This window comes from Lepisosteus oculatus, chromosome 11 (assembly GCF_040954835.1).
Source record: "Lepisosteus oculatus isolate fLepOcu1 chromosome 11, fLepOcu1.hap2, whole genome shotgun sequence".
NCBI lineage: Eukaryota > Metazoa > Chordata > Actinopteri > Semionotiformes > Lepisosteidae > Lepisosteus > Lepisosteus oculatus.
Genome location: NC_090706.1, coordinates 28,806,418 through 28,829,315, shown reverse-complemented (window position 1 = coordinate 28,829,315; position 22,898 = coordinate 28,806,418). Strand labels below are relative to the sequence as shown.

Here is a 22,898-nt window from a genome sequence, read left to right as displayed (position 1 = left end):
GTCCCGATTTCTCAGACTGGTTAGTAAATCTCGGTAACAAAAGAAATTCATCGACAGCAGGGCAAAACTGGACAAATTCCAAATTAAACACAAAATCCCCAAAATTGTAAAAGTACTGTCAATCGCCATGTTGTTGCAAACCTCTGGTCTCGCCATGGGCAAGAGTGACAGTGCATAAGAATCGTGACGTGAAGTGGCCCTTCCTGCTCACTAGTCACTGTCTAATGACTAATGTACTGTAATAAGTACAGGTTGTGCAGCAGACAAATCACCGCAGAAATATTCCAACGTGATCTGGATGCAGAGTTAACAAGCAGTATTTGTCAGCAAAACCGTCTCGACGTCGAGAGGAATATTTCTGCTGGATTAAAGAGATGTATTCACAAGCCTGCTTGTTTAGAATGTAGTAAGGCCGCAAAACCACACTAGAAATTTTGTTGCCTTGTTCTGAACTGCAAAACATGGCTCTGTGCATACCTGGAAATTCCATCTATTCTGCGATGTAAACTGGAGTGTTTTACAAGTTACTGTGTACATTTTACCGTTAATGCGCATCAATGCTGATTCTTTCTAACCCGGAAGTATAAAAATAAGATTGCAGTTCCCCTTTAAAGGACTTTAAAATTCCCAGCAAAACTCAACAAGAGCCGGAGTGATCTTGATAGCCGTGCCGGGTCTCACCTGTCAGGTACATCTCCTCGCCCTCCGTGAACATCATGTGACAGCGGGCGCAGCGCGCGCACGTCGGGTGGTAGTGCTTCCCTCCGGCCTGAGAGAGACACCCGGGTGAGAGAGTTGTGAGGTGAAGTGCGACGGCGAGGCAGAGGGTGAACAAGGAGAAAGCAAGGCAACAGGTCGAAAAGATGTTGGAGGAAGAAATTAAACACAGATGTTCCGTTTAGACATTGTGAAAGCTAAATCGAATCTGCGTTCATGAAGTGTAGACTTTGACCGAAAGGTTCTACTTGCAAGCCTCAAATCGTTGCTGGCTTCACACTTTTTAATGGCTCTCTATTCAGTGGCTTCTAATTGCTGCTGTTAAGCATTGATGTTAACAAGCCGGGCTTAACGGGAAAAAACAAAAAGGTACCACATCTGCTAGTTTCCCCCGAACACGAGCAGCACACCGTTCCTTTGCCTCTTTAAAAGGCTGTGCCACTCCAGGTTTTAGAAGTGACAGCCCTTTGCACGAATGTCAGTTCACACCTAGTGTGTGCAGCTAGGCTGGGTGTGTGCTTGGAACACCCAGCACCCAGTGTCTAGAGAGGAGCCTGCTGCCTGTAATTCCTGGCCTGGCTCAAACTGCTCTGCAGCAGGAGTCGGATTCCCAGCCGTGCTCTGTGCAACGCATCACGCGTGCTGCTTGTGCCGCCTCGCGGAGCTGCCTCTCGGTGTGCACCGATCCCCCCTCCGGGAACTGGCCTGCTACTGCTCTGGCACGAAACCTAGTCTGGGCAAGAACACTACAGACACAGAGCTGGCTTCTCACAGGAATGTGGCATCCAACAAAACAAGACAAGCAAAAGACTTGGAGCCTTTTACTTTAAAGACTTCTTCCAGTGTCCAAGACAACACAGTTTTAGATTTTTCAAATCGCCTTTTCCTGCAAAGCTGCAGAGCATGCACAAATACCAACACATTTCTGGAGTCTGCAGAGACAGCACTGACACCACAGCGCACAGATCTTAACCAAAAAGGAATGAATTTTATTGGCAGAAGTAGCTCACCTTATTTGAAGCAGGTGCAGGTACTTTTAGAAAGCCGTTTTCATTGTACTCTCCTATGATTGAGTGCCTTTTTTATTGTACTGTACTTCAAAATGCTATTCCCATGACACATAAGAGTGTATTGGCACTTACAGACTGTAATCTGCGCTGTTTTATGGTCCTCATCAATCTACATACAAAAAAAGAGTCTACTCCAGGACTTCCACTGCAATTCAGGCATAATGCGGGGATCAAAATTCATCTCATCTGGGGATGTTATTTTCCAGCTTTCTGGGATGTGAACGGGGTTCACATACTATATGAGCAGGAGGAGAGGGTTAAACTGAACTACGTGGTTCATTACTGGCCAGAGAAGGAATAAAGGAGGACTGTGAGACCTACACAAACACTCCTGCCCTCACCTGCTTCAGGAATTCCAGCTTTAGCAGGAATTCAGGTAGACGAAAAATGTATATATACCCTAGTAAACTTGAAATCTAGCTATTTTGCAGCAGTAAAACTGTCAGGTTTGCAAGTGTACTGGGTAGTAGTCTCTCTATAACAGCAGTGAATCAAGTTGTAGATTTTCTGCATTCCTACAGTATGTTCATCTTTCTCACTATACATACTATGGTAAGAACCACATAAAATGTAGCAAGCTACAGGAACATGCTAAAGCTACAGTATGCGCCTGGCAGAAGCACAGAAAAACTACACCATGCAGACGTGCTGTGCTAGACCTCCATAAAAGGAGACGTCTTGCTCTGCTGCAGGTTATTAGTGTAATAACATTTTATTTGCAGTGTTCATCTCTTCTCTGAAGGGGACAAGGCTTTGGCTGAATGAAAGTCTGCAACAATAGCAACTCCGATGAAAAAAGGTTCCTCAGTCTCTTCAATCTCAATCTCATTTCCTTGCTGACACACATGTTCGGGCACCAGAGGAGTGATTGTCCTTCAAGGGTGGGGGGGGGGAGAGATTAACCCATGGCCTGACATTGCTCTGACAGCCTGATGTTCATAGGAGAGCATTACCAGGATGTGCCAGAAATTGCTTGTCATCTGTTAACCATGTAAATGGCCAGACAGCCTATTCATTTTCAGGAACAGAGCATGCAATGGATGTCACTTGTGCAGGAGTGGGTGGCTTCACTGTCACACAGAAACAATACTGCCAGAGACAGGCCAGCCAGCTCCCCAATATGTGTCAAAGACGCCATACTGCACTTTATATCACAGCGTAATATAACCTTCTCTGTTAAGACTTTAAGAAAGAGAAAAAGACATCTTTTTGTCTGCAGATAAAATGCGGAATATAAATCTGCATTAAAAACCTTGTCTATAAATACATTTTTCAACAGCAACTTTTATATATGAGGATGTTGGAGAACTTTAATGTATGGTGATGTGCTGGCTGCAGGTAGGAGAGTGCTTTTGCTTGGACAGAAACACATGCAGCCCCGTCCAAATTCCAGGAGTTCCCCTACATTTCAGTTGTGTCGTCTCTTCCTGATCCTGTCTAATGGAAGTCCTGTGTAATGGCATGGTGGTGCAGTGGTGAGCATCGGGCCCTGGGTTCAATTCCTGGGGTGCTGTCTGTGTGGAGTTTGCATGTTCTCACAGTGTTTACTCCAGGTGCTCTGGTTTCCCCCCACAATCCAAAGACAAGCTGGTAGGTTAATTGGCTTCTGGGAGATTTGGACCTGGTGTGAGCGTGTAAAGTGTCTGTGTGTGCCCTGTGATGGACTGGCGTCCTGTCCAGGGTGTATCCTGCCAAGCGCCTGTGGCTTGATGGGTTAGGCTCTAGCTTCCCCATGACACTCTACTGAATAAAGCAGTTTAGAAAATGTATGGATGAAAATCCTATGGATTAACCTTTAGGATTTTGGACACCTGAATGAGGTCCTCTCGGAGTCTTCTCTGTTCGAGAGTAAAACAATTCAGTTTTTTAGGCTGCAAAAGTAGGACACATCTTTATAATGTATTTTGTAATGTGTGGACTAAAACTGGACTTCATACTCCAAGTGAGGTCTTACTAACGCATTGTACAATTTTAACATAACTTCCCTCGATTTAAATTCTGGACTTACAACTACATACTGTACTGTATCTTAACATTTTGCCTTTTTTATTGCTTTCCCTCACTGTCTGAACACCTTAGTCTCTTTATAAGTATTTTCTTTCCACTGAAGTATTCAATTCAGTGTCTCCTGTCTTATATTAATAGCATCTGCTACCCGCATGCAATACTTCCACTTGTCAATGGAATGTCATGGGCTTGCTGCATGAATTTCCTGTCTCAAATTGTTTAGAATTCTTCGACAGTGTTTGCAAATCCTCCTATTTTGCTATCACCTGCAAACCAGACTCTCTCACTAACTGTACCAGAACGTAGATCGTTGTAATTAGGAAGAACAGCAGTCCTCTTACAGATGCCTGTTGTATGCCGCTAATTCTGTTACCCCCATCTATACAGAAGCACTTTGATAAAGGTACCCTGCTTTTATCCTTTGATAGAGGAAACCCTGTGGGGTTTGAACCTGGGGCCAGTCAGTGCTTCAGACTGTGCTCCCTAGATGTTCTGTGGTCTGAAAGGAGGGGAGCATGGTACCCCTCTGACCCTCTGCAGAACTCATCTCTCACAGTGCATGCAGACTCTCATGGTGTATGGAAAACAAGATCACGCAACCTGTAGACAGAATATAGGTGCCGCACAGGGGCTCTGATATGTCCGATGTACTGTAGGAAGAGTGACCTGTGCATTATTTATCAGAAAGAAAATCCACAGCACCTCAGTCCCATTAAAGGCTTGTGCGTGCGCCTTTACTGTACAAGTTTAATCCTGCATCAGGATTATTCTGTTTTCTTAGGCTGCCCACAAAGGAGCTTATGCAAATAGTTTGAAATGCAGAAGACGCTTTGATGCATCAACATGAGAAATTGCATTTTAGCGTCCCTGTCCTCCCAGGACAAATGATGTAGAACCCTTGTGATTTGTATCTATCCAACGTACTGCAAGGCAAGAAAAACAAAATGTCACAGAGTATCACAGAAGCCAGCTGTAAGGGATTTATGCTCTCTGTGTCCCAATCAGACGCGTCCTGCTTGCGGGACTTCAGAAATCCACTGACATGTGTTTGGAGTCAATGGAAAGACTGCAGGAGGAGCACTGGCTTTCTCCCACATGGACGCAGGAATCTGGCCCTGCAGGCAGCTGGTTCCCAGACCACCCTGCTCCACCGCTACAGCCTGAAACTCTCTTTGATGTGGGAATGGAAAGAATCGCTTTGAGCTGTGCAGCACTAAGCCAGGAGAAAGAGACAAAGGAATGCGCTGCAGCCCTGAATACCTTCAAAGGCCGTTATGTTTTTGTGGCGGAGCTGGAGGTAAACTCACTGTTAAAGGCTCGGCGTCCATGTCCGCGCCCCAGAACAGCAGCAGACCGAGACGGGGAAACTGTACGGAGCCAGAGCACGCAGGGCCCGTCCTCTAGGTGGTGTCTTGAGGAGAGGAGATACACGCACGATGGGCACGTGCCAACCTGATATGGGCAAGTCGAAACCTGATCGCTGGCCAGGCTTCAAGGACAGACAATGCAAAACTCGAAGGGAGCAAAACAAGCCTTTCTTGATTTCCTGAGGAAGCTCGCTGCTTACTGATGAGAGGCTCATTTCCTGTCGCCATGACCACCACTGACAGAACTCGCATAGATTCACCCTCAACATTTCTTCAACAATAAAAAACCTCTGTGCCCACGGACGCTGTAGAGGACCGGCGCAACCACTCATCTTCCCGGCAGGGTAGATGAAGGTTTCCTGGTTCAAAGACAGATCCGTGCCGGAAGCTAATGAAAAAGGCCGCGTGGAGGGATACCGACTGAGCCAAGGCAAACGTTTCGCGACGTGCTCGAGGGGGCCCGGCAGCTGTCGAGTCCCCGGGCGCTGCAGGAGCCCACCGGGCGGCTGAGGCGTGGCGCGATGACAGCCGCGGCAGGGGCGTGCTCCATCGAGGAGGAATACAGATCAGAGCTGTCACGCTGTCGCCAAGTGAGAGGTCCCCAGAGGGGACATTAATGAACTGCTGCAGCTTGGCAGCGCGTGCAAGGCTGCCGAAGGGGACAGGCCCAGGCACAGAGAGGAAAAACTCAAACCTCCGGTGCCCCACACACCCCTTTTTTCCTGTTCATGGCCACCCGTTGCCTAGTGCTGTCTCCAAAACAAGGCATTACATCTCTCACTGGCGGAGGCACCAGGTGTACGGCAAGTCAGGAGGCCCATTAGCCTGACAAGCTGTCAAGCACAGGCGTGCGTGTGAGTGTTGGGGGGGGGTCAGCCAATTGTAGCCCAGAAAACTGAAGACATAGCCAGTCAGAGCCTGGACAGCTGCAGCTTCAACCAATCAGAGCTCAGATACTTACAAACACAGCCAATCAGAGCCTAAACAGCTGCAGATTCAGCCATTCAGAGCCCAGTTACAAACAAAAACACAGCCATTCAGAGCCTGAACAGCTGCAGATTCACCCATTCAGAGCCCAGTTACAAACAAAAACACAGCTATTGAGAGCCTGAACAGCTGCAGATTCAGCCACTCAAAGATCAGATACCTACAGACACAGCCAATCTGAGCTCAGATACTACAGACACCGCCAAATCAATACTGTGAAAACTGCAGATTCAGTCAATGAAAACCCATACAGGCGTGGACATAGAACCACCAGTACATAAAGCCAAACTTCATCAAAGACAACTGGAGCCACAGGAATATGCGTGTTCTCCGCGTGTACATGTGGGTTTTCAACGGATGCTCCAGGTTTCCTCCCAAAGACATACACCTTAGATGCCATCGAATATTATAACTTGTCCCCCTGGGATTTCTTCCCCCATAAGGAAGACTGTTGCTCGTCTCCCCACTTCCCCGATCAAGTGTGGAGTAGCCTCAGTGTCTCACTCCCCTAAACCAGGATGGGACACCCAGTTTTCTGCCATTTAACACAGACAATTACTGACCCATCCATCAGCTTCTCTATTGCACTTCCCATGCTGTTTAACCTTGCAAGGACTGCTGGAGTTGAACGGCTACAAATCTGGATATATCAAGCAAGCAGCAAGGAGAAAGGGTAGGCTTTCCTATGTCCATGTGTCCGTGGAATCAAGGAGGATGCTGAGCAGAGTTTATTGCCAAGACAGCCAGATGTGAATAGCGTCCCGCAGTACATGAGCACTTCTTGATTCCTTTTTTCCGCACAAACAATATTTCAGGCTGTAAAGGGTTACAGCTGTTCACGCCATTATGACATCATCTCCTTTGATCTCGGATCCCTCCGGATTAAGATGAAAGATCCGCGACTTTCCCCCACAGCCCCCGTAGGGCTGGCAATGAGTGCCGGGCAGCTGGGCGCATTCGAAAGTGAGACCCGAGCGTGTGCCAGGGTGCCGAGCGGCGCTGGCAGGGAGAGCAGCTGCCAGGCACAGAGCGAGCCCAGTCTGTGGCCCGTGAGGTGGCTGCCACTCTAAAAACGAACAGTACATCGCCGCGAGGCCAGGACTGGAGGGCTCTGCCTCCGCACACAGCACGACAGGGCAGGTCTGGGATCGCAAAGCTGTGATTTCCCCTTGAGCTCATTTTCAGACCCCTTTGCATGAGCCAAAAGAAAACAATGTCCTCTCCTTCTGAAAGGGGCAGGAGAAACACTAAATAAAAAGAGCAGCTGTTAATGCAGGCATGGAGAAGATTGTCTTTTCACAGATGTAGCTTTTGGGAGAGGGTTGATTTGGAGCTGCGATGAAAAAGTGGAGCGAGTTTTACCCGGCAGTAAAAATGCCTGACAGCCGTCCTATGTCTGTATGGTCCAGCAAAAATAGGCCGAATTTGTCTGGGAATGTAACGTTAAAAAAATGTCGACCCTTTGTGTCCTGGCCTGCACTGAAAGGATGTACAAGTTGAAGCCCTTGAGCTAGAAGCACATTGTGTGTCTGCTCCCACAACACACCGGAGCACATCTGGAACATGTGTAACAGTACCCCCTGCCCCCCAGAGGTGTTAGTGGGGCCAGCAGGGGGTGCTCACCCTGCAGCCCATGTGGGTCCTAATGCCCCAGTATAGTGATGGGGACACTATACTGTAAACAAGTGCCGTCCTTCGGCTGAGACATAAAACCGAGGTCCTGACTCTCAGTGGTCATTAAAAATCCAGGGCGTTTCTCGAAAAGAGCAGGGGTGTAACCCTAGTCTCCTGGCCAAAATTTACCATTGGCCCTTACCAATCATGGCCTCTGTATAATCCCCATCTACCAGCATCATTACTCTGCTCTCCTCCCTACTGATAGCTGGTGTGTGGTGAGCATTCTGGTGCACAATGTCTGCCATTGCATCATCCAGGTGGGGCTGCACATTGGTGGTGGAGGGGAGTCCCCATTACCTGTAAAGCGCTTTGAGTGGAGTGTCCAGAAAAACACTATATAAGTGTAAGCAATTATTATTATTACAGGCCGAAACACTTCTAGTCTTGTGTCCTTGCTTTACTGCTGGTCCTAAGCTGGTCTTGTCAATAGCCTTCAAATAGTCAAGTCGTTATTTGGTTATTCTGATCATTATTAATTAATTCTTTCCATGGCTCCACGTGTCTCCATTTATGCAACAGGATAATATAATGAACCGTGAACTCACTACCTTCTGGCTACATGTCCAGAGCCCTAAGCCTGCTGCACGCCTTTCTGCAGTCACCTCTGCTCAAGACTAAAGAAGCTCCGTTCCTGTAATCGCCCATTTCCCTGGTGAAAGGAGTGGCGAGGGAGATGCAGGAGAGAGATGCAAAGTGCAGTCCGGAGTGCAAGATTTATATACGTAGGAAAGCGTAGGTGTGCAAAATAAAGATCTAACCTTCCACCTGAATTTCTGTTATAAGCTCCATTAAATGGAGACAATTGCAGAGTCCTAGATAGGATGAAAACGAAAGATGGGAGACACTAAGCTCGAAGAAACAAGCTACTAATGAAAACAACTTGGGCAGGATATTCTGTGCAAACATTCTTTTCATCTTCTTGACAATGCGCTGAAGCACAAAAGGCAGCAGAATACACAAGATAGGATACTCAGTGCAGAACTGAAATCATGTGTTCAAATTGTACAGTGCACCAGGTACCTCGTCTGGAATACTTTGCACAGTTTTTGGTCACCACGCTACAGAAAAGATCCTGCTGCTCTGGAATGATTCCAGAGAAGAGCAACCACATACATTCCAGGGCTCAAAGGAACGTCCCACACTGACAGGCTGGAGGAACTGAACCTCTTCAGTCCTGACCAAGGACAACTACAGGGGCACATGACCTCGTGAACCAGGAACGCAAATGGAGACTAGAGGAAACTGAAAACAGCAGGCACCTCTGTACAAAGTTGTGGGAGTGAGGAACAAGCTGCCTGGCCATGCTGATGAAGCCGATGCCCCTGGAGGCTTTCAAGAAGTAGCTGGATGAGATCCTCCAGTCAGGACAGGAGGCACTACTTTACACAAAGGGTGGTGGGAGTGTGGAACAAGCTGCCCAGCCATGTTGTTGAAGCTGATATCCCGTCTCCTTTCAAGAAATCACTGGACAACATCCTTGGACCAATTATCCACAGAATAAGCTACATGTGTTGATTGGCTTCCTCTCACCTATAACATGATTTAGGTTCTTATTATCTAATAACAAGCCCAGTGAAGGTTTGGCATCACACCAGCCTTTTTGCAGTCCTTACAACTCACTCATATACAGCTGTTCATGTGATAAACATGCTCCCAGTTTTTTATTGTATGTTGTCTATAATATTTGTATGATTTTTATTTAATCCCCCAAAAGATTGCCTTTCCTCATAAACTGAAACACAAACCCGTGAACCTCCTAAGCCCCTTGTTTCCCTCAGGAAATAGTTGAAAGGAAACGTTAAAGAGCCAAACAAGCCCTGTGGATCTTTTGAGACGCAGGTAAGGAGATCGTTTGAAAGATCCAGTTACAAGATCAATCAAGGAGGCAGGAGAGGGTCTCTGCTACAGAATAATCCAATCCATTTATCTCATCCCTCTGAAGGGAGGTCCGCTCATGAGGCCAGATGCCTTACGAGGGTAAGAATGAAACCTGGGAAGTTAAGAGGATATTGTAGCGAATGCCCATCCAAAAAGCCGGAACCAAGTCCTTGTCTGCATCCTTGAAAAGGCAGCCAAGTGCCAAAGGTCGTCTCCATGACGACAAAGCCTGGATAGAGCTGTGAAGAGGAAGACACGTACGGTGCGAGCCAACACGAAGCTTTTCTCAGACCAAAGATTAAATTGACCCCATCTTAGAAGGCAGTGTGTGTGGGGGGAGCAAGCTTGTACCAAACTGCAGAGGACGGCCCCCCACCCTGAATCAAAACTCCAGCCCTGAACAGTACCAGCCACTGCCTGTCTCAGCCTGTGTCTCAGCTCCTCCTCTCCTCCAGGGCATGGGCCCAACACCTCCCCTTCCTCCCCAGGTACAGCACCCTGTTTCTTCAAGACGCTCCGGGCCCCCGAGGACGAGGATATTAGACTCTAGAAAAGAAGGCCTTGGGAAAAACAAGGCAGATATCGGACACACTGAAAGCCGGGATAATCGTAGGCATCTATTTTGAGAGGTTTCAGGCCAGAGGAAAGGTACTGAACTCGTGCATTCTACCTATAGGCGATCTACAGAGCCCGAGAAAACCAGCTAGCCTCTGGCCCTCAGGAGCCAGGACTGCAGCTCCCAGCATCTGAGGATCCTATCAGCAGAAACGTGTGCACGCCGCTCTTACAGAGCCTGCTGCCAAGACTCTCAAGCCTTAAGTGCTTTCAGAACCTTTCAGATAGCAACGCATTAAGGGGTCGAGATGTCTTTACCGGTTGGCTATATCTTCATGTGCAGATGCAAAACCTTGTGTGTACACACACTACATATAAATGGTAATCGATAACACTTTCTACTCTTACCTAATGTTTGCACATGAATGATAATAGCTCCTGATAAAAGAAACAGCAGGTAATAAAAATATTTTCTAATATAACCTTCGAATAAAAGCAGCTGCAACTGTATGTACTGTAGTGCCACTTATATTGTTATATAGTTATAACCATTAATTTATTAGATTATTTTTGCATCCAGTTTGAGTTGAGGTAACGGTTTGAATTGAGACTAGGTTCAACTGACATGTATTTTTCTCTGTAGATTGTGTGGTTCTGGTAGACAAATGCTACAAATGCTGTAGGACATGCTACATCCTTTAGATCCTTTATGCTAAACTGAGGTCCTGCTTGGTCAGTACAGATCCCAGGGCAGTTGTAAGAGTAGGGGTGTCACCTCCCCTGTCCTGGCAGTAATCTACTCTGGTCTTGTACAGTTTCTCTCTCCTCCTCTGATCTGTGTGTCGTGGGGCTGCAGGAGGACTGAACCCCACTCTGGTCTTGTACAGTTTCTCTCTCCTCCCCTGATCTGTGTGTCGTGGGGCTGCAGGAGGACTGAACCCCACTCTGGTCTTGTACAGTTTCTCTCTCCTCCCCTGATCTGTGTGTCGTGGGGCTACAGATTCAGAACAGTGTCACCCCAGGTGGTTCTGCACTTCAATGGGGATGAACTGGATCCCCTCCTATGTATAGCTTGCATTGGGATCCTTCAGGCTGAGAAGTGCAATATGAATACAAGGAGCTATTGCTTACCTCCAATACTCGTCCACTGATATACCTGTTGCAGGTCTCGCATTTAATCCCAAACTGAGTGTGGTAGTCGGTCTCGCAGTATGGCACGCCATCCCTGACAGAGACACAGCACAGGGAGAGTTAACCAGGTGTGCAGGTGATCTCTGGCCTTTTAAAACACATCCCTGAAGTCAATTAAAAAGACTGCATCTCATTCAGTACTTTCCAGACCACCCACTGAGTTTTTGCAGGAGCTATCTGGTTTAAATGTAAAAGGATCTGTGCTGATTGCCCTTCTCTTAGGGTTAGCATTCTTCAGCAAATCTATACATCTCTGGGCCCTGCTGGTAGTTAAGGGGCTTCTAAACAACCTTAAATTCATAATGAGGATTTGTTTTTTGGCGTTTAATTTGAAAAAGTCTGTGTTTATTGTGAGCGGCACGGTGGCACAGTGGTTGGCACTGCTGTCTCGCAGCCCTGGGGTCCTGCGTGCACTTTCTGGGGTGCTATCTGTGTGGAGTTTGTATGTTCTCCCTGGGTTTGCATGGGTTTCCTCCTACAAGACAAGCTGGCAGGTTAACTGGCTTCTGGGAAAGTTGGCCCTGGTACCCCTGGTACGAGTGTGTCTGTCTGTATCTGTGTGTGCCCTGCAGTGGACTGGCGCACCCTCCAGTGTGTACCCTGCCTGTGCCAGCTGCTTGCTGGGAGAGCCTCCAGCTCCCTGTACTGGATAAAGCCGTTTAAAAAAAGCATGTTGGATGGATCGATGTATTGATTGTTTGGTGTTCCCATGGTTCTTGCAGATACCTTAATCTTTCAGTGCAGAAGGAGACTTTTTCCACCTTTTCTTCACTTTGGCTTACGAAAGACAACATCTACAAGAAACCTGCCCTTTCTTGTATAACAAACTGGCAAGTGCCTTGTAGACAGGAGAGCGCTGTTTTCCCAAGGCCTGGGAATTGTCTGAGCTTCGCACCAGTTCACAGCGACAGTAACTGGCCTCGACAGCGGGGACATTCCCCACTTTGAAGAAAAATAAAACGATTCAAATGTAGCCATCTCAGCACACGGCACCGTTAGGCTGAACTCAGCTTGTAAAAAGGACCATATCCTTGCTGGATATTCCTCAGAGCAGACCCCCCCCAAAAAACATCCCTTTCCAACTCTTGATTCCACTTGACTTGTAAATAAGACACAGCCATGATTATTTTAGAATCCACCTGCCTGTTCTGGATCAGTTTCAAGTGGTGGTAACAGCCCAGCTCCGCAGTGGTTTTCAACACTAATCTTTTATTCATCGGGGCACAATGTTTTGTGCTCACATTGAATAATTGCACTGCACAGTCGAGCACAACAAAATTAAAGTACTCTCCGAATCGCCTCATAATGTCAATTCACTGCACTTGTCACTTCAAAATAAACACTAAGACTGCTATCTATAAATAGCTGATTAAATGAAAATAAAAATGCAAACAGTTAAAACAGGCAGGCGGTGTTTTTATCGTGCTGGTGACAGCTCCCCCAGGAGCTGTGTGACACAGGCTGAGCTCGCCCAAGTCGAGACACGTACTTGCTGATGTACTCCCCTGTCAACACGATCCCACAGGTCTGACATTTGAAGCAGCTGACATGCCACTGCTTCTCCAGAGCTAACAGGGACTGTCCTTGTTTGATCTCCTCCTTGCACCCTGCGCAATCTGTGACAGAGAGGGAAAGAGAGAGCCATGAGGACAGATGAGACTCACAGCGTCACAAATACATTATTAAATCTTATAAGCACGCGGGGCAGGTGGAACATGGATGGCGGCGATGATTCATGACTGCAGCGGATTTTCTTGAGGAGAGGTTCTGTGCCCATTCGTTTTCATTGTGCTGAAGCTGAGCACGACTCTGAGCTCTCCAGCCTGTCAGAGACAGACTGAAGGCTTGTTCAGCTCCACAGAGAGGATACAGTCCAAGAAAAAACATCAGACATGCCTTTGGATCAGCATTATTACTTTTCCTTTGTAATTTTATGGATTGCTTTTAATGACTTTCTAATCCTACCAATGCCAATGTGGTAGGGAAATTACATATTGATTTATTCCTTATTGCTTTTATTGTTAAACTCTTGGGCGTGCCACAGAAGGGTCAATAAGAATTCCACTTCCTGTGTTCCCTATGGATCATCAGCAAGAATGCTTTGACGTCTCACATTCCGGTGGGACATTCAGGACAGACACACGGGTGAAGAAGCCAGTCCCTCAGGGCCAAGCTGAATAACTTCCTCCCAAAACCCACTTTCCCTTAGAAGTGTTTCACTTTCCTCTGCAAAATGTGCTTTTTCTTCTGTTTACCTGTTTGAATTCCTCTCCAAACACACAGGGTTTAATTTGGGCAAAACGAACAGGAAAGGGCATGGGATATTGTGAACTGCCCAGTTTAGATGTTGCCAGTGGGTAAACTCATCATTTACGTCTTTGAGACAATGTAGGGAAACAGTTCAAAAGATAAAATACGAGGCTTTATATTGTGCACAAATGCAAAAGGCCTTAGAACTTAAATCAAGGGTTGTTAGGTGAAAATTGTATAATGCCTGTCTACAACGGTAAAATGCACATACAATAGGAAGGATATTACTGCTCCTGAATCAACCCAGATTCAAGGGCAATCAGATACAATCCCAATAAGTAAAGCCAAAGTTTATAGGAAAGTCCCACAGTGACAGGCTGACGGAAATGAACAGAGAAGACTACAGGGGTAACTGAAATAAGGGTTCAAAATCCTCAAAGGCACTAACACAGTCAATCCAGATGACTTCTTCAACATCACCAGTGAAACTCAAACCACAAGGCGTCAGTGGAAACTATGGGGAAGAGCATTTAAAACTGAGATCAGCAGGCACTTTACACAAAGGGTGCTGGGAGTCTGGGACAAGTTGCCCAGTCATGTTGTTGGCCTCTTTCAAGAACTGCCTGGGTAAGATCCTCCGGTCAATTAGCCACTAACAGCCAGAGGGGCCAGACTGACCGAATGTTCTCCTGTCATCTGTGACCTTCCTGATGTCTTGACGTGCTTTAATCCAAAGCATGGAGTGCTTGTGTCTGAGACTGGAGCTGAGTGTCAGCTGGAGAGGCAGCAGATGGAGCCCAGCGGTGCAGGCTGATTAATCACTTAGGAAGAAGCAGAATAAGTAGGACCACATCTCCACGTGTGTCCAGTCAGAGCGGATGTCTGCCTGGGCCGTGGCTGGACCTGGATCAGGTCCCTACAGGCAGGTGCCAAAGAGCCTTTTACACTTCCATTATCAGACATAACCTTTCCTCCAGCAGTTACGTGATCAAGCTTTTTATCAACTTTTGTCCTTCTCCGAAAGGCCCGTGCCCCTTCCCTCCCCACGTCTCTTCCAAACTGTGGTTTTAAAGGGGAGCTGCACTGGAGAAAAAGAAATGCAAGATGGAAATGAAGATTCCCTTGGAAAGCAGCTGAAGGCTCTGTAGAGTAAATGAGAGGGGTAAACGATCAGCCTGCAGGCTCCAGCACCGGAACAGAGATGCGCTGATGGAGGAGGTCTGACGCCGCCGGCCTCCCTCCAGAGACCAGACGAACTCCGGCTCATCTTCCTGCCCGGGACTGCTCCGATGGAACACCGATGGAGTGGCTGGATTTCGCTGAACGAGCAAACCGCATTTCCGCCCCTTCGCTGCAACCGGATCGGCCCTGCCCAACGGCCTCCTCCTGGCGGTATTGATCCCTGCGGGAGCCGCTGGATCCGTGCCCACCGGTCCCGCTCCAGTTCCGTTTATCCGGAAGGGGAGCCCAGGCTCCGCTCTCTCCTCACTGCTGGGTAAGGCTGAGGGATGAGGCAGGCTGACGCTTCACTCTTCTGGTGTAAGTGCCTCTTGTGCTCACCAGCCTCTGCTCACTACAGTCATATTCACTATGATGGTGCACGGTGTGGTCTTCTGTCTGGGAGCATAGCACAGCGACATTTCACTGTGACAGGAGCACAGAGAGGCCATAAAAACAAGGTAAACACAGTCCAGGACGAGGACAATGTTGTCGGGTCACGCCTTCGTTTTTAAAATAGTTCCTGCTCACGTTGGCAATAATCATTCCCATCGTGACCTCATCCACAGGGACTGGCCAGAGCACGAGGTATCCAACAAACAGGATATGAGTCACAACATGAACACAATGAGCACAGAATCCACATGTGAGCAGAAGGAAACAATTACCTGCCTGGGACCACGGCTTGCTCTGCCAGACCGGTTCATAACTACTGTTTTGCAGTTGCATAAATATTTGAGAAAGCTCTGGTTTCGGCACAGTACGGCTTCGGTAGAGGTGCCGACTGTTTAATCGAGAGCTCGCCGGTGATGAAAACCAGCTGCCTCGGGGTTGCTCTGATGGTAATGCAGAGGATGAGTTCTGCAGGGTCACGGGAGATCACGGGTTTGAATCCAGACTGCCACGCGCCACATGCTTTCCTCGTGAGAATCCCAGTACCATTAGCACTGCCTATTAATCACACTGAAGTGCTGCATACTCTTTTATATAAATATTTGTACTTCTCCACTTTACTTATATTTTCAGTATATAAAAGGACTGAAGGATTGCTATGCCCTGAGACAAGTATTTCTGCATTAAAACAGTTGGGAGCGTGAGTGCTTAACAGCCCCGCAGAAATGCTTGGTTACTGTCTGTATGGAGTTTGCATGCTCTCCCAGTGTCCACATGGGTTTTCCAGAAAAGCTCTGGTTTCCAGGAAAAGGAATCCGGGAAGCTAGGTTAGGTAGGTAAATTAGTAATTCTGTTGCCTATTGTGTGTGTGCGCATGTGGGTGGCTGTGCATGCATTTGTGTGTGCTCTGTCTGTGTGGGTGTGTGCGCACGTGTTTGTGTGTTTCTGTCTGTGTGGTTGTATGTGCACGTGTCTGTGTGTGAGGGTGTGAATGCACGTGTTTGTGTGTTTCTGTCTGTGTGCTTGTGTGTGCACGTTTTTGTTTTTCTGTGTGTGTGGGTGCGTATGCATGTGTTTGTGTGTTTATGTGCGTGTGGGTGTGTGTGCACGTGTTTGTGTGTTTCTGTGGATGTGTGTGCGGGTGGGTGTGCGCATAAATTTGTGTGCTTGTGGGGTTGTGTGCATGTGTATGTGTGTTTCTCTGCATGTGTGTGTATGTGCATGTGTACTGTATGGACTATATTGTACATGTGCACCAGGTCCCCATGACCTGGATCAAGCATCAAGCAATTACTGAAAATAGATGGAAGAGCCAACACTGCACTTACAATGAACACTGGACACCCAAAACATGATTTCGGAAGGTGTATCAGAAAAAACTCTATAATAGTGGCAAATAAAAAAAAAATCCTCCCTTGGAAGTTGGTCTAACAGCCTGGACTGTTCGAGATGGCATCCTTCACAGACCTAAACGACGAGCAGGAATGGGATGCTCAGCCACAGCGAAAACTGTCATTCAGCGATCAATGCACCCATTTAAGATGTGTCAGGCCAAAGTATCAAAATAAATGGTGTGGCAGATTGCACCATGAAGAGATACCTTCTGTCAGGCAGATTTAAGAGATGCATTAGGAGGCAAGAGCAATTAATTGTGTGTCTGGCATATTTATTGGACCTGACCATCTCATCCTCCCACCTCTCTCTCAAAGAGCACCTCTGCAATCAGACACTGTTAACCAGACCTCCACAGTAAATTATTTATGGCTTTCACAACATGCAATTGACTAGTTACGTTAAATGAATGGAGGGAAGCTTCTGAAATTGAATTCCTTAACCCAGCTCCTTCCACAGATCCATAGCAATTATTAAGTGACAATTGAGTGTGCGGCAACTGATCAGCAAACAGCTTTGAAGCTATCAGTCATCACTGTCTCAGTCAATAAGTGCTGTAGTTGCTGTAATTCGTGGAGGCTGGGTAGAATGGCTGTCCCCTGCACTGGGCTGGCACCTTTATTCACAAAGTGGGACAGAACTCTTAACTACATACGTAACAAATGAACAATGCCTTCCATAACCATTGGTACTGTGAAGTCAAAATTGTGAGCTCACCTCAAAGGTGGGGATGGTGTACAAAAGGGGTATTATTCTAAAAGTTAAAAGCTGTATGCACAGAACTGTATGCACAGAAATGTAAAACTGTAAAACTGTATGCACAGAAATACTCAGAAATAAAAAATGGCATTGTGTACTTGTGCCTCATATTAATCTTTCCATCTCAAATGTGAATTACGTGAGTATACAGCAAGAATAGCCGTTTTGACTTCATTGTCCCAGTACTAAAGGAGGGCACTGTGTACGTTATCATCAGAAACAACCCAGCTTCTTTTTCTAGTAGCTGGAAAATAAAGACAGAAATGTGAAAAACTGACTTTTTTAGGCTATTGCGCTACGGTTTAAAGTGCGACTTTGTTTCTGTTTTCGAATATTGTTAGAAGTTGTTTCTATCCGGCAGTGGTCCGAGCAGGAGGTGGTAGGACTAGTCCTGTAAAGGTTATGGGTCTCTCGCATTTCTTGACCCACAGCAGGCCTGTGTTAACATCCTGAACTCTTCTCTCTAGGCACTGACAGCTACCCCTTATCACCCAGGCTACATTATTTATTATGAAGCTCACTTCAGCCTACTGCCTGCCGGTACAGAGGTTTACCAGGGTAAACAGGCACTGTAAACTAACAAGGCTGTGCTAGGTCACTGTCTCACTCTTCCACAAATTCCTTTGATCTCTTTCTTCAGCCATGAGTGACCCCATTCTACTACACTTCACTCTGCTTTTACTGCGGTATACCAGGGGTCCAGGGGTAACGCTGTGTGTCAAGCCATTCTTGGCTGAGACGTCAAACGGAGATCAGTGACTGAACAGCAGCAGCTCGCCCTCCACGCCCCTGTGAGCCGCTTCAGCTACAAAGGCAAAATCCTCTTATCATCGTCATCCTCGCCGGTACCGATGGACTTACGGCTGGGTCCGTGGATCTTTATGGGCTCGTTGGTGTTGACCAGAGTGTGGGAGCACTGCTGACAGACGCAGTCCTTCCCACTGAACGTCACTCGGTCTCCGATCGGGAAGGGTTTCCTGAAAAGCAACGGCAACAACACAGACAGAATCAGTCATGGGCCTTGTGAAGAGCACGTCGCAGCCAGCCGGTGTTAACAATGCCACTCCCGGGCCCGATGACCATAATAACAGGGTGTTTATTTTGCACACAAGCAGGGTGACTTTTAAAAAGCCTTTTGCTTCGGACTAAAGCTCGACGCTTTGGGGAACAAGCTCTTCAAGTCCACTGTACCAAGAGATAAGTGAATAACACAGAGAAGAATTTAAAAGATGACTTTTAATTAGAAAACACTGTGATGGACTGGTGTCCCAATCAGGGTGACCTTGCCTTTGAGCCCACTGCTTGCTGGGATAGGACTCTGGCTCCCCTGCGGGGCTGAATTTATCAAGCAGTTAGAAAATGTGTGGCTGGATGGAACTCTTTTGGTAGAGAATAGCGACCTTATGGGCAAGCACCAAACAAGTGGAATCAGAAGACTCTTATCTAGACTTCAGCACAGTGAGATGCGACAACACACAAGCATTTCTCATTTTTTTGGTTTCAAGATGTTTTCTTTTCCCCCTCCAGCAGAAAGCAACAGCTAGCGTGTGTCAGCAAGGACTAACAGTCCTGGGATTTGGAAGAATCTAATGAGGCAGTACACTGTGCATGTTGCTGCCCAATGATAAACAACAAAGCCCATTTGTTATCCATTAGATTATAAAGGTTGACCGGGCTGCAGAAATGCAGGAAAACAGCCTTAATTAAGAAAACAAGCTCCAACAGGACAACTATCCTTCGCTTCCAACAGAATCCAATACGTTTTAACGGCTCTGATTACAAAATTCTTTTTTTTTTCTTTCTGGCTGATGAGAAAAAAAAATGTCTGCAGCTCTTTGATGCAAACTCTAAGGATGTCTCGGATTAAAAAGACTTTTTTTCTTCTTGGTGAGCTGAAGTTTTCGAAAAGCCACCGGAAACGGAAAGCTCTGGAAATCTTTGTTTGAATCCAGTGCAAAATGCCTGACTGACAGAACTCCAGAGAGGGCGGAGTGGTGGCACTGTGGCTAAGGATCTGTACCGGTGGCTGGGAGGTTGCCGGTTCAAATCCTGCGGCAGACAGAGAAATCCTACTCACTTGGGCCCCTGAGCAAGGCCCTTAACCTCAACTGCTCCAGGGGCGCCGTATAAATGGCAGACTCTGGGCTCTGACCCCAAGCTTCTCTCTCCCATCTGTGTGCCTGTGTGTCTCATGGAGAGCAAGCCTGGGTAGGCGAAAAGACAAATTCCTCATGCAAGAAACTGTATAAGGCTAATAAAGTGATCTTAAAACACCTGACTGGGACACTGTAGGGGAAGGCCGTCTGGCAGGCAGGTCTGTTAATGCAGGGGATCACTTGCAGGATTGGTGCAGTAATGATCAAGGGGTTTGCATTCTCACTGCAGGACATGGGTCAGAATATTGGGACGTCAGCTGGGACACGTCGGACCACAGAGAACAGCAAGAACACGACAGGGCTGAGCCTGTCCCAGCCCCCAGTTCTTCTCAGGATTGCCTCTACTGGAGTTTGCGGGGAAGACAAGTGTGTGTGTGACACTGGAGTGCACTGGCTCCACCAGTTTCAAACTGGATTGTTTAACACAGGACACACAACAACAATCACCTTTCTTCAAGTCAGCAAAGACCTGGGGTTCCTCATATTTTAACTAGTGGGTGTTAATGACAGTATATGCATGACAAGTTTCTTCCATAAGATGTCAGGAGAAGATGTAGACTCTATCAGCAATCTAGTGATTACTAATGATGACTTGATAATTACTATTGATCTGTTTTTTAAGTAGTTTCGTCTACAATGCACAAAACAAAAACCCAGAAATCTGCAGTCAGGCTCTGAAAGGTTGGCCCCACAGGGATGCCTCGCATCACATGAAACACTGCAAATGAAAAGATAAAAAAAACAGCAAGTCAGAACAAGGAAATGGAGGGCTAAGCTGTTTGTAAATGACTGCAAGACGGGCATTTAAAGATCGCCACAGCAAAGTAAAAACCGAGAGCTGCTCCTCTTTGACTAAAGACTTCCTTCAGGGCCAACGTTCTTGCATCCCAACAGAACACATCCCACGCTGACGGGCAAACCTTACGAAGGCTTTAAAAGCAGTCTGTGCGGCTCATCGATAATCACAGGGTCCCTTAATGACTGGCTGCCAGGCAGCACATGGTAATTTTAAAAGGAGAGCATGGATTAGACAAACGTCAATGACACTCAGGCACCTGACTCCGCTCATCCAATACCGAAAGGATGACAAAAAAGAGAGCGAGCCACCTCTGGAGGAGAGGAGACTAATTCAGCGGGGCGAGAAATTCTTGCCAAAAAACAACCACTTGCTGTCGGACTAAAATAATACACTCTTAGTTCAATGTCAAGCCATCATCATGACAAAAACCACTTCAGGACTTAAGTAATAATAGCAATCTGGAGTGATGCAGAGCAGAGCAGCTTTATCAAAAGTTAGAGTGCCGGGGAGTCTGTAGTGAGAGCCAGGCAATCCTTTACACTTAGGCTAAGCCCACCTGCTGTCCCTGCTGCAGCAGATTTGCAATGGTTTTCCATGCCTGCGGAAAACATACATCAGCCTGAGCATTTCGGGCAGGCCCTGCATGGAGCACTAAGGTCAGGGGTCAATTCTGTTCTGTGCTCGGAGTTGACGGCTCTTTCCATCTTTCCATTCATTTTCCAGAAGGATAAAAATCAGCATAAAAAGAATAATAAGAAAGCAGGGATCTGGGTATGGTGTGTATGGTGTGAGTGGGGAGCCCAGTAAGAGTGGAGAGCAGGGAGCCCAGTAACGGAGTGGAGAGCCTAGTAACTGAGTGGAGAGACCAGAAATGGAGTGGAGAGCCCAGTAACAGAATGGGAAGCTTCCTTATCAGAGTGAAGTCCAAAGAAAGGATTTTCTTGGAACACCCAGTCAGTCTTAATTATGGGTTGTTTGGAAGGGGGGTAATCTGTAAACTTTAAAATACAGGGGAAGGAAGGAGTGCCTATCACTGTTCACACCACCAGTGAAGCCCCATTGGGTACATAACAGCTTTTTCAAGTTCACGTTTTACAGGGTAACAAGAATCAGATGCAGTTATCAGCAGTAACAGGGGTCATCTTAAACCCCAAGAAGTCCCACGACATACTGTAAACCCTAAAACCCCTAAAGTCTCTCCTGTGAGGTACACGTATAACAAGTGGCTGGCATACAGAATCAAGGATGAGGTTAGTGACATGAGAAACTTTACAAAAAGCCACAGTTAACGAGATAGCAGAAATCACAAGATCCAACCCATGGGCCGATTCGAGCAGGATGTGTGATTAACATTCCAAGTTTTACAGTACAAACGCTGCGGTCTGTTTACTATTTAACTGCTGAATCTCTATGTCAGTTCCTGCAGTAACTACGGTTTCCGTGTCTCTCCGCAGGCCTGTACCGTATAGAAAAAAACACATTCTGTGTACGTCTCTCATCTGAACAGGACCGTCTCAGAGAGAGAAGCATGCCCAACTCTACAACTAAACTGGAAATTCTGTACAATTCCGCTCCTGGGCAAAGTGTGCTTTTTTGTAACTAGAGGCTATTTTACAAGAACATGATGCATCTTAAATATAAAGTAGGGATCTGCAGAGCTGTTTTTCATTACATTTTTGCAATATCATAAAGCCCAGCAGAAATTCTTTAGATTGTTTGGATGTTAAAAATTGTAACTTTTTCTCTTTCACTCTTTCATTTGACAGTAAAATGTGACAAGCTTCCCCCAACTTGAAAATGTTACTTTGCAGCAGATGAAGACACCAAAACCCCTGTGATTAACTGACTGAATAAAACAGTGCCTAAATCCACAATTAAAACAACATGCACATAAAAGAATTTCCTCAGGCAATCAAGCAATAAAACGCACATCATTATTGACAGGCCTGAAACCTTAATGTGCTTCCGCAGAGCGGAAAAACACACATGCTATTTGAATAAACCAAATAAAATAAATTTGCAGGTAATACATTAGTAAAATATGAACTCCACCGTGCATACAAAACATTCTTAATACTGAGATCCATTGCATCTGTAGGTGTACTATTTAGCTTCAATAATCCATAGACCTGTCGGCAGATGTTTTAATCAAAATTAGCACCCATTATCTTAATGAAAAAAAAAAATCACAAGTCAAAGATATCAATTGAGGTTTTTTTTTACTTTTAAGTACCAGGGATATTCATTAAGCAACTGAAACGTTTGCTCTTTTTTGCTGCTACTTAGTCTAAACATTTGTCGGTTGCTAATCAATGACTATAAATTTGTACAACTCCTTTGACTCCTTTTCCTTTTTTCCTGATGCACAGCGGTCAGCACAATCGTCTCTCTCCAGGTGAGCACACCTTGGTTTTATCGAGGTTTTTTTACAGATGGGAATTTTGATGAGGCACAGCTTTCCAGGATGGTCAGATATATTTAT

General features: G+C 46.5%; 1 protein-coding gene across 13 annotated transcripts in view; it reads right to left on the bottom strand.

The window, feature by feature from the left end:
* The window catches only part of ablim3 (actin binding LIM protein family, member 3), a 118,787-nt gene that overhangs the window by 35,405 nt on the left and 60,484 nt on the right, over positions 1-22,898 (bottom strand). For all 13 annotated transcript variants that reach the window (XM_069196001.1, XM_069196003.1, XM_069196011.1 and 10 more), the window contains exons 4-7: positions 18,323-18,438; positions 12,939-13,065; positions 11,390-11,483; positions 682-769 (exon numbers count right to left, since the gene is read on the bottom strand). In XM_069196001.1, coding sequence (XP_069052102.1) covers positions 682-769; positions 11,390-11,483; positions 12,939-13,065; positions 18,323-18,438 — 425 coding nt within the window. The remainder of the gene's footprint in view (positions 1-681; positions 770-11,389; positions 11,484-12,938; positions 13,066-18,322; positions 18,439-22,898) is intronic.